Source organism: Copadichromis virginalis, linkage group LG18 (assembly GCF_057382275.1).
Source record: "Copadichromis virginalis isolate Kocher_CV1m ecotype Utaka linkage group LG18, C_Virginalis_male_GT1.1, whole genome shotgun sequence".
Taxonomy (NCBI): Eukaryota; Metazoa; Chordata; class Actinopteri; order Cichliformes; family Cichlidae; genus Copadichromis; species Copadichromis virginalis.
Window position 1 is genome coordinate 5,643,361 of NC_140635.1, and position 12,781 is coordinate 5,656,141.

The 12,781-nt window shown below is 41.6% G+C and overlaps 1 protein-coding gene across 5 annotated transcripts in view; it reads left to right on the forward strand.

Moving 5' to 3' along the window:
* Nucleotides 1-12,781, forward strand: part of LOC146687076 (disco-interacting protein 2 homolog C) — a 208,411-nt gene that overhangs the window by 128,613 nt on the left and 67,017 nt on the right. For all 5 annotated transcript variants that reach the window (XM_085439203.1, XM_085439204.1, XM_085439205.1 and 2 more), the window contains exon 5: nt 7,027-7,359. In XM_085439203.1, the coding sequence (XP_085295329.1) occupies nt 7,027-7,359 (333 nt within the window). The remainder of the gene's footprint in view (nt 1-7,026; nt 7,360-12,781) is intronic.

The following is a 12,781-nucleotide window of genomic DNA, read 5'->3' on the forward strand; positions in this document are numbered from 1 at the left end:
TGCCAACTTTGGGATTCAAGCTGTCAGTCGAGTTACTCTGTCATTGACTGACTCTGGCAGCAGCTGGCAAACCGCCATGCTCATTTGCAAATGTGATTTCCGTTTATGTTGATGCACGATGATTTTTAAATTTCAATCATTTACCAAAAATAAAGAAAAGATCAGTTTGCATTAATATTAAACAGAAGAAATCCCCCAAGAGCAGAGGAGTAGCTGCAGTATCGATCTCCGTGTGGTAGTGACATTGGTAATGAATGAATAGGACGAGCCGTCATTGACTGACGTGTCAGCATCTTCTATAAAACCTGGAGACGGATGGGTACTCTGTAAGCTAACAGCAGTGCAGGAAACGTGAACCACTTTATTTTGCTCATTAGAAAGTAGATTTCTCTAAGTTCTCGCATCAGATTGGTCAGCTGGAAGACGTCTTTAGCAATGCAGAGGACGGCGATCATTCATTCTGGACGATTGATGCAAAATATCACTTTTCCAGCACAATAATCTCTCATTGTATCGTAATTTCAGTTTTTACAGTTAAATTGTTCTTTATGGGTTAATCTTTAAATTCTTAATGAGCAGATTTATGAAGTACAGCTCTGCTAGAGCGGGACGTGGAGGAAGGATTTTTCATGTCACAACCAGACCTGCTGTGTTACACTCAGCAGCATCACACAGTGGAGACGGTGGAAGGGTCTGAAATACAGAATCATTTGTGTGGATCGTTTATTGCCTTAGATACCATGGTTACTCTAAAATCTTTAATGCTTCTGGTCAATATAACCTCAGCATAACTACACAAATACAAACAGTTTTCATGTTTCCGATAAATGAGAAATATCTTATAATATATATTCAAAAAAGCCTTGTGTTAGCTGTAAAACACACTTAACAGCTGAAAACAAGGTAAACAGTGCCCAGTATTACCTGTTTGACAGAGCTATTTATTGCATACACTGATTGGTTTTCTTTCCAAATCCCATATTTATAATATCACCAGAAACACACTAATTATCGAGTAAAGCCAAAATATCCCCTACGTTTAGTTGCCTCGGCTAAAGTTAATGTCACTCCCGTCACTTCTCCATTAAAGTTTGGGCAATAAGCTCATATTTCAATAATGTCAAACAGTCACAGACTAACAAAGGGCAGAAGCTTCATTTTAAATCACTGCCATACATTAAGGACGGCAGTATTGCATTTTCTGTCATTTAACGATAATGCATTGCTAGAGGATCCAATGTGATGTATTGCCATATGAATTATCCATGTCTGTTTTGAAGATTACAGAAACCTTGCAGTATATACAGTATAGATCCGTTTTCCTGTTTTGTTTGTGCAGGACTCTGTTTGGCCCACAGGGTTTTATCTTCTGAGCGTTAGCATCGATGCAGGGAGCAACAACTCTATAAATCCCATTTGTTGCCTCTTCAAATATCTGTGATTGGACTTTTCAGTTAGTGGAGTGTTGATGGCGTATGAAATGCCCGGACTCATTCCCGGAATACGATGGCCACAGATTTTCTTTCTCCCTCACAAAGCATTTCTCCAGTAAACATTGGGAATGCTCTATGTGAATACATGATAGATGGAGCTTGTTTTTAAAGGATGCTTCACAGAGGCGCTGGTGTCCCCGTAGCATGCAAACCAGGATGTGTCCTTTGGCGAAGGTGGCAGTCGTCCATGTCTTTATTCCACTGGTGTTGTTTAATGAGAGTGTTAATGAGGCCATTATATCTTTGGCTGCAGGGTTGAGCTTCACTGAGCAACGAGACATGATTTACACTAACAGCTCTGAGAAGAACTACAGCAGTGAAAGACGTAAATAAGGAGCCTCGTTTTGATCAGTTGAAGCAGAATGTCCAAAGGCTGCTTCCTCATGGCGATCCACTTCATTATCACTTCATTATTTTCAGTTTTTTTGTTTGTTTGTTTGAATGGACACACCAATTTTACTATTTTCGCATCTCCAGCTGCCCCCTCTCAGGCTTCCCTTGTCCTTGCTCTTCATCCAACATATTCTTTTTATTTCTTCCCTTCATTCTCCCTCTCACTCTTCAGCTCTCCTTAACAGCCCATCTTAACCAAAATTAGAAGCAGATGGATCCATGCCCTCACACCCCACCTCTAGTTTGTATATATCCCTCTGATTGCATATATTTCTCCTGTGTATTATGTATTGCTGCTGTCTTACTATTTATATTTTATTCCTGCACAGTTGGTGTGGAGCACCCATAATTTGGTTGTACATATACAATAACAATACACATCTATTCTATTCTATTCTATACTATGTCCTGTGATGTACAGCAACACATTGATGGTAAAAACTTGTTACATAAATCAGTTTTATTCAGTTAATTCCTCTTTGAATACACAGCAGCCAATCACAACACTGAAACCCCTGATAGTTAAATCAATAACTCTGATTATGTTGTTACAGAGGCACCTGTTATGTGTTGGGCTCTAGGTGGTAAAATAACAATCAGTGCATCTAGTTTCATTGGAAGCTTGGGAATGGGCAAGTGTCTGATTGACTTTGATCAGGGTGAAAATGTAATTGCTGAATGACGGGGTTAGGGTATCTTCTAAATGACAGCACTTGTTGGATGTTTGTTGTATTTAGGGGTTATTACTTACCAAAGGTTGTCATTGGACTTAAAACAGGTTAACTGGTGACAGGGTGATGAAGCGTCCGGGCCCTTTGAGGTGCATGGCTGTAAAGGCCGGGCTCGCTTAAGCACAAGTTGGTGGCAATGATAGAAAGATGTCAGCACGTACAAAACACCCATAGACTCCTGCCAACCACTGAAGGCAGCTGAGTGTCAATATTTAACTAGTATGAGGTGGGTGAATGTAACGTGGTATCTGACTATTATTAAATCTTAATTCTGGTGCCAATTTTTAGAAGCGTAAATAGATTTAAGTCTTTACTTCCCACAATATTTAATAGGAAAACATGTAGAAAATAACCTTTAAATGTACATTCATTCATTTTTTGAGGTTATTTCATCGAAAAACAGACTCACAAATATACATTGATTACTGTGGAATTATATTATCCAACAAACTGATGCATTTTCTCATAAACTTAGAATTAATCCATTAAATATAAAAAGGAGCGGGTGTCTGTTTGTGGAAGCCGCCACATTCCCCCACCATCTTGAAAATACTGGCTGAGATGCACGTCACAGTTCCACCTAATCATCCACTTCATCTCCTGAACTCAAGTCAGGGCTCTAACAAATAAAAACGTGCATAAATATGAATATTTATTCCCAATACTGTCACAATTACTTATTGTCAGCACATTAGACCCGCCCGTCTTTAGACAGGTGACAACTGGCAGTACCAACAGCCAGTTATAGGGTAACATGTTTTTAATCCTAAAAATCAATCTTTCACTCTGATAAAAAAATAAATAAATACATTACATTCTCACATTGTGTGAGAATTTATTGTCTGTCCAAGTCCAGCAATGTTTGGGAGATTTTAAAGAAAGTTTTGCTAATAGAAGCTAACAGCCGCTAACTGAGGCTAACAGCAGCTAACAGAGGCTAACAGAGGCTAACGGCAGCTATTAGCAACAAAAACAGTAGCGCTTTGAGAGAAAAGCACAGGATATCCTCAACAGCTCAACTCAGTATTGCTGTCACTTGCAGGGGTGAGCTTCACTGATTCATCCACTCATATCAGTTTTTCGTCCTCCTCCAGAGTAAATAGACGTGAACACCATCTGAGGTAAACAGCGGACTGCCGGTCTACATTCACTAGAGATAAACAGCTGTAAGACTTTTTTGTCTCACGGCAGCCACCATAGCTAGGAAATATAGAAGAAACTCTGCGATCTGCAATCTTCTGACATCTAGTGGTGCGATTTTATAAACTGTACCCTTTTAAAGAAAACAAAAACTTAAAAATCTGCAAGAAAGATGATGTCATTGCTGTTTACCTTGTCTGTGGGTTTTCTGTATCTTAAACAACAGATGAATATTTGGTTTTAAAAAAAAGTCATAAAATTTATTGGGACATCTGGCATTATTCTATATTTGCTCAGTGCTTTCTGGCTCTCTCTAGCTCAGGCACTCCTATGATTATCTTTGGCAATCCCACTGCTTCCTGCTGAATACACAAATCTTTCAACAAATTGTTTTTTTTTTTTTTCCCTGGCAAAAAAGAAAAAAGAGAAAAATGCTCGGTGATTTCCCCAAACAGCTGAGGACTATTTGTAGTGATGGATTAACACACATTTACTGCTTGAGTGATTATTTGGGGCAGCAGGACGATATATGTAGGACCGAGTCGAAGTAAATTATGACTTCTGAAAAGAACACATCAGTCAGTGCAACAGTGTAACTCACTGTGTTTTTAGCAGTTCCTGGACAAACAATGGACCTCTGTGCTTTAGGGGATGATGGCTTTGGATGCAAAATACCTGTTTGTATTGAATCTTATGGAAAGAGTCCAGTATTGACTTAATGCTAGTTAGCTAGCATTGATGCATGCCAGACTGATGATGATAACTGCTGACCACAGTTTCACTGAAACAGAATCTTAACCCAGCTCAAGTTTTATAATTCAAAATTCAAAATGGCAATGAAACCTTTGTTGAGCAGACTTTTTGCAAGACTCACATGCCACATGCTTCAAATGTGCATACGCTTTTTCTGCAAGAATGTTCATAATACTACACACAAACACACGTCTACGTGATTTCCGGGTATTTTTACTGTTGTGCACAAATGAAGATAAACAAGCTGCACACATGACACACAAACTGCACATAATTCATCGTGCAGATTTAGAAAGACCTTGTGGGAGCATTAAAGGCAGTCGCACACATACAGGCACTTGTGCGCACGCAGCCACACACACATTTCTGTCAGCCAGCGAGGTTCATGCGAGGACAGCCGAGTCGTGTGTTGCTGAGCAGCGTGTCGTATCGTGCGGAGATGACAAGTGAGAGAGGCCTCTGATGTGCTCTCATCGGGTTTTGACTGATTTTCACAGCTGCATTTTCTTAATTTTTCCAACGCATCGTGAAATATATTTCTGTGGAACCGCTTTGTGTCACTTTCTCGTTTCTCTTTCTGCATTTTTCTGAGTATTTGCTTCGTAAGTCAGCTGGCAGCGTTGCGCTTTCAATATATTTTGTCACTGGAAGTCTCCCCATCTCGCTATGAGCAGGATAACGAGATCCACATTCATTAATCAAGTGTGTTAGCACAAAGCATCATGGGAAGACTACATCCAGTCACATGGTGTTTTCTAGTGCTGTCAGCTGTATCAATGACAAATATGCTGACTTTCAAAGTCTCGATTGCACACGTTAAATTGTAAAAGCAAAAAAAAAAACACCATAAAAGCTCTAGTACACTGATTTTCTTTTTTTTTTTCTGCTTTCAAATTCAATTCTTCTTCTTTTTAAGAAATACACAGTTTGGTCATCAAACTCTACATATTTATATTATTTGACTCAAGCTTTGCAGCTCCTCCTGCAGTGCACTGTTTGACACAAGCTGATTAAGCCCTCTTCACCTTTAAATCAGTTTTATCCTGTCTTCACTAACAAAAGGTTTGCATGGTGGGTGTTGGAGGCTTCTGTGTTCACAGTGCCTGAGACCAAATTGAGGATCTCCCCTCTGTATATCATACAAAGGATTTGTGTAGACATGCTTTCATGTTAAGCTTCTTATTGATCTTTTAAGATTTGATTTACTAACACAGGAGCAGTGACGAAACTCTGATGTCTTACACTGAAACATTTATTGTACTAAGATCAGTGTCAGGGAAAATATAATCTGCACGAGTTCGAATGGTAATGTAAATCTTATCCAGATAAGATTTAACTTTAGTTTAAGGAAACAGCTGAAATCTTGTGTTTACTTTTCACCTAAGATTACACGAAGGTTGCTGCTCACGAGCTTTAGAGAGTCTGATTCATTATAGTTTTGCTAACGTCGCCACGCTACCAAATTCTTACACATGCATCATAGCATGTAACGTGAAAGATGTCACTCTTAGTGACTAACTTTATAAAATACTTAGCAAATGTGCAGCTGATATTTAGCATCTTTCATTCATCTCATTGTTTTGGTTCACCACCCGCTTCTCACCCAACAGCAGACGGGAAGCTCTTCACCGGTCGCCCAGAGCTAAAAGCAGAATGAATACTGGAAACAAACATTAGTCCTCGTTGTTGTTTGTTGCTCTAAATTTACCAGGTGTTTTGGTTTCACTTTGACCAACTTCAGCAGCTGATTCCATGTGGTTATTAAAACAAGAAAAACAAACCAAAGCATCAACTTCATAAATGTGAAGATGAACGCAGCTAAATGACAAAGTAAAGGCTTTGACTTAAACTTCAGGTTCCCAGATGGTTTCACCTGTTGCACAGGTACAGAGTCCCAGCTGCATATGTGTGTGTACTAAAGTCAGTCACACTGGAGCGCAGCAAACCAGTTTAACCCTTTATCGGGTAAGGAACCATTTATAGTTAAAAAGATCAAACGTCTCATAGTAACACTCTTGGGTTGAAATATTAGAATTTTCAATTTTTTTGGTTTTTTTTATTGTTGGACGTTCCTCGTCAGTCGCACAGTTACCTTCTCTCTGCATCTGCCCTGCGAGAAAACACACACGTGCACACTAATCGAGTACCTTTGAGTGTGTGTGTGTGTGTGTGTGTGTGTGTGTGTGTGTGTGTGTGTGTGTGTGTGTGTGTGAGAACTAGGTCAGCTTCTGTTGTTATTCATATCACCACTACTAGCCTCATAACGCCGTGGGCATTATGGAAATGCCATGCAAAACTTGCAGAAGCACACACCCGTGTACGCACACACGTTTTAGCTTTCACACGCACAAACAAGTTTGTGTTCCTCCCCTGCAGCGACTTTACCCAGAGGGGGGGAGTAGGGCTTACACATCGACAACTCTGTTTGCACCGGCGTTTGGAAAGATCCTTTTTTTCCCCACGGTTTGGATAAAACTTCAACCCTAATGTCCATCCTCATCTTCTCTCTTCCTCAGACACCTCCTCAGGCTCAGAGGGCGAAGGTCAGGGGGACGGTGATGAAGAAGAGGGAGGAGAAGGTGAAGAAGAAGACGGAGGAGGCGGCGGAGGAACCTCGTCCAGCCAGGAAGGAAGCATTAGCATGGAGCACTGGATCAGCAGGGCAATCCACGGCACCTCCTCCACCACCACCACCTCGTCAACAGCCTCCTCGTCCTCGTCCTCCACACGCAGCGGCGGGAGCGGGGCAGCGGCCGGCAGGCTGGCTGACGTGCTGGCCCAGCATGTTCACATTTCCTCCTCCCACCACCACCGCCACCACCATCACCACCACCACCACCACAGTAAAGGTAGGTGACTTGGCGCAGTGCTGACATAATAGTCTAACTTTTGGTCTCGGCGTGGCACACGGCGTCCTACAGGGAAAATAAAACGATCATTAGCAGTTAGCGCTGTGTCATTAATGTGAAGGCCAACGACTGCAGTGAGTCTGTAAAGCTGTTTAAGTCAGTTTCAACTGAAAGGGAACATTTTTAAACATGAATTCAAGCCTCAGGCTGAAAAAACAGGCTTTCTGTCACGTCTGTCAAAGAGGTTTACATTCAGCTGTCCACTGTGTGGCCCTTTGCAGCTTTATCTAATGACGCCTTACAGTTATTCACAACACCTTTAGTAAACTACAAACTCCTTTAGCAAAGGTGGAAGACCCTCGTCAAGGCAGCTTCAGCTAATCCAGACAGTGTATACAAAAATACAAAGCTTCTGTTAGCAGGTCTCGACACTCCTAACGAAATCGGACTCTTCTGGACAAACCAAAACAACCCAACCGCTCTAAGATTTAGATTTTTCCCGAAGTTTCCAATTTTGTTATGTTCGCCAAGTCGTGGTGTGTGCTTACTGTTACAACGTTTCTAGTTATTCGTCTTTCATATGGGACCAAATAGACAATCAGGACAGGGTTAATATTCACACACATTTAATCCAGATCATTGCTTAATTAAACATTGTTTTAAACATTATATGAAACTTAATCAGGTACAAATGACATCTTTCAACCCAAGAAGTTAATAAAAGTTTATTTTATTATGCAAAGCACAGTATGGACTCTGAGACAGCTGCATATAAAAACTAAAGCTCCCATCAGAGCCTTGTTTCTTATATATTTTCCCCCTTTTTCACCTCATCAAGAACAGAATAATAAAATAATAAGCAGAATAATAAACATAAAGGATTCAATACTTTGTGGGAGACCTCAAATCTCCCTCAGACCCCTTGAAGGTCCTTGAATCCCAGACTAAAAAAAAAACAGCAGCTGAACTTAAAACAGAAACTGTCCTGTAGTTTTTTCTGACTAAAACTGAGTCAGCAGTTAATAAAAGATGTTCTCTACCGAGAGAATCTGGACGTAGCGTTTCATCTTTGAGCTTCACAGTAAGATGTTGATGGCAGTGTTCAGCTCAAGGTCCTTTTTTCTTGTGTTCTTTGAGTTTGTAAGTGGAGTTTGTAACTTACTGTGTGTGTTTGTGGCAGTTCTGCTGTCATTCTCCTGACAGCCAGTTTTCTCTTTTTGTTTTGTTTCTGCTGCGCTTTCCCCCCCTACTGCTCCTTTTTCAGTTTTCATACTTTCATTGAAAAATATTTTTGAGTCTCGTGACCTTGACGCCTGCACAAACTCAGCACATTCTGTAATGATTTAACAAAATCTGTCTCATCAGTAACAGTTTTTGTAGTGTCTCCGTTTATTTCCTTTTGACACATTTAAAGACGCCGTTATACTGATGATCCTCATGCTTCATGTGCCAACGGCCAGATAACAGCTGGAATCAAACCATGAGACCAGGATGTGTCATGCTTTTGTTCTTATTTCTACTTATCTGATTTTTTTCTGCCATACCAACACGATAAACTGAAGGAAGTAACGTAGTTACTGGTATTCATACTGTTTGAATTGTAATTACCAGTATCTCTCGAGCCAGACCATACCAGCTACCACGACATTAGGAAAACTGCTGACTTGACAGATATCCTCCACAAGGAGGGAAAGCCACAGGAGGTTGGTGAAAAGGCCGGCCGCTCACAGCCGCATTGAAGCATATCGACGGAAAGTTGACTGGGAGGGAAAACTGTGGTAGGAAAAGGTGCAGAAGCAACCGGGATGACCGTAGCATTGAGAGGATTGTGATGACAAGTCGATTCAAGAGCTTTGGAGAGTTTCAGCTGAGTGAGCGGAGGCTGGTGTCAGTATCTCAGAGCCACTACACACAAATGTCTTCAGGAAAGGACCTACAACAGTTTCAGTCCTGATATCAAACCACTGCTGACGCAGAGACACCGTCACAGTATCTTATCTGGACTGAGGAGAAAAAAGACTGAACTGTTTCTCAGTGGTTCAAAGTCCTCTTTTCAGATTAAAGTCAGTTTTGTATTTTATTTTGAAATTACGATGTTAAAGTCTGAAGAGTGAAGTTTCCACAGTCTGTGAAGAGTTGGTGCTGTTGGTGCTCCACGGCGTTTTATCAAGTCTGAAGTCAACCAGAAGATTTTAGAGCTCTTTCTGCTTCCAGCTGATGATGAACTTTTTGCATATGGATGGTTTGCTGACCGTGTTATTGCTGGGCTAACTCGCCTGGCCTGAATCCCAGGGAGGATCTATCAAAGCAACCTGGACGTCAGTAACACCTCAGCAGACGCACCCTGACCTGATCAACTCCACACACCACTACACCGATACAGTAATTCTGTTAATGGAGCCTCAACCGAGTACTGAGTGTATAAATGAAATGAAACTGGACACGTCTCTATTGTCAAACCTTCCTTTGAATGATCTTAAGAAATATTCTAATAATTAGAGGCACTGGATTTCTTATTTTAATGACCTATGAGCCAAAATCACCTGAATGAAAACAAAAAAGATGCTTCAGTATATTACATGTAAAGGAAAAAGAAAATGAAGTTTATCATTTTAAATTAAATGATGAAAAAATAACCACCACAGCTTATTTAAAGTATTTTTGAGAACGTTTAGTAATACGTCTCAAAAGGATCAAGGCCCTGCAGAGGCTTGCTAGCCTGTACAAACTATCCTGAGAATGGTAATGTGTTTTAAACCTCAGCAGGAGAAGCAAATATGACCATTCATCAATCAGAAATTCATTGTGACCTGTCAGGATGCTGGGACGATGTTATTTAGTGGGCATTTCTGTTCTTTCCTCTTCCTGTCTGGAGAATTTTCACACAAAGTTTTTAAGCATACCTGCCAAAGGACTGAATGCGATTTTCCCAGCACACCGTTTCCCTGCAAAACTGGGAGGGCAGGACATTCTGCCAGCGCTACAGCAGGGTGGAAGTTGGTTTCCAGCAGCTTCAATTCATGTCGAAAACACGGCGCAAACATGAAAGTGAAAAACTGGCTCACTGCTGCCACAGAAACCCATTTGTGCATTTCCCTGACAGCCGAGGACTGAATGCTCTGGCGGAGACAGGTTTGTTTTCACGCTGGCACGGCTGGTATCCAGCTCTGAAGATAATGCACCGGCAGACACAGAGTCCCCCCCCGCCAGCTCCACCCAGCCTACATCCAGCTCCTTCGCTGCTCTGATGGGACGACGCCCTTAAAAAAAAAAAAGTTTAATAAATCCTCTACTACTGTTCGATGATTTTCATCATAACCGAGCAGGCCTGTTTAGCTCTTCTCCTTCCCGTGTTTTTATTTTCTGCCGTGTCTGTTTCTAATTAGCCGGGCACTCCCCCAGTATATATCTGCTCCCATGCTTTTCTTTCTTGCTTTGCCAGGTCTTCTTTGAACCTCAGTCGCACTTTCAGCCATTTCCCCGTGAGTTTGTTTCTGCATTCCTTTTCTCCCTTCATTCCTTCACTTTGGCCCTAGTTGAATTTGTTTGCGTGTGGGCTGTATTTTGTATTTTTGTTGGTACGGTGGTTAGTACTGTTGCCACATAGCAAGAAGGTCCTGAGTTTGATTCCAGCAGCTGGCCAGGTCCTTTCTGTGTGGAGTTTGCATGTTTTCCTTGTGTCTGTGTGGGCTCTGGACTGGTGCAGTTGGTGGGGTTATGTTGGGCGTACCCGCCTCTCGTCCTGTAGTAGCTGGAATAGACTACAGCCCCCTCTCTCCCCTCTTTGGGTATCAGAGTTTGTCTCAGGGGTCCGGGCATGTATTTTCCTGCCCTTGCTGCAGTTGTGTGCCTTGCTTTTGCAATTACGTGTGTGACCTCTTGCCTCACAATAAAATGTATGCATTTGTGCATTTGTAGCCATCAAAGCAATAATGGCCTGTGTGAGGAATAAACATGGGTACGTGACCCAGTTGAGAGTCATTGTGTTTCGGTCTTTGTCACCATCCCTGAGGGCTTTATACCCACAGCAAAGACTTTTGTCTGCAAGAACTGATAATTTACTACCTGTCAGGTATCTCTGCTGCTTCATTACTTGCTTCACTCACACTCTTTCTGTGGACTGAATACAGAAAACGTGGAACTCACAGCTAAGGGATGATGAATGACTACAGGTTTTCTTGTATTTATAAACCCCGGTTACATAAATATTCATGGCTGGAATGAAGCCTTGGCATCGTTGCGCATAATGCAATTAGCAAAAGGCACAAACTGCATCCAAATGTTGCCCACATTTTAGCCAGATTTCCGCCCACAACCATGCTTTGTTATAAACAGCTGGTGGTGCTAATTCTTCTGAGATCATTTAAAAGATTAAAATAAGAGTCAAACCTCAAAATGTGCATAAAACCAATAGATGGAAACGCACTTACAGGTCAGCGATGTCTCGTTTCAGGTGATGAGAACATTCCTCCGTTTGTTTTTTACTTCTAATCGATGACTTTGACTTCCTCCCAGTCTGTACTGTGGCTGGTATACAGAGGCCTGTTGCTGACAGGCAGTTGAGTCCTGGGCAGCGTCTTTGGTTGCATAGCTAACCCTGAGAGTTGCGGATTTCCATTACATCACATCATGTTGTTGTAATTTTTCCAGCTGGTTGGTGTAAAGTTTCATTGAGCCTGTTCTTTTGTGAAGTTACAGAGTTCATGTTTATCACAGAGGAAATCCTGAGCGGTGTGCACACGTGTGGGTTGAAGCTCTGCTTCTCGTTTCCTCGCTCAAGGCCAACACAGCCTAGATCTGTGTGTGTGTGTGTGTGTGTGTGTGTGTGTGTGTGTGTGTGTGTGTGTGTGTGTGTGTGTGTGTGTGTGTGTGTGTGTGTGTGTGTGTGTGTGTGTGTGTGTGTGTGTGTGTGTGTGTGTGTGTGTGTGTGTGTAAAATCTTAGGAGAGTTTATGAACAGAATCATTCCCCCCCTTGTTTTTTATTCAGCTCTTATCAGAACTGCTCGGTTTGCCTGTGACGATAACTTTTTGTTCTCTCATATCTCCCCAATTGGTCATCGCTCCTTTCATCTCTCCACATTTTCCTCCAGCCTGCAGATCTTTTTCACAGGATCATCGCAGACGATCTGGTTGTTATTGTTGACTCTGGGCTGAGTTCAGCTCCTGTACAGAACCTGTGTGTCTGTGCTTGTGTATGTGGTTGCTGTTCCTGTGTGTAATGTTGAATACAGCAGCATTTTGCTGTCCAAACAGCAGGAGAAGAGGGTAGCCTATATGCTTATATAGTAGGGGTGGGGGAAAAAATCGATACTATGTAGTATCGTGATATTTTGTTTGCTAATAATGTATCGATACAGGGACAGCAGAAATCGATATTTTGTTACAAAAAAGGTTTTTGTGCTCAGAGCATGTTGATCCTTT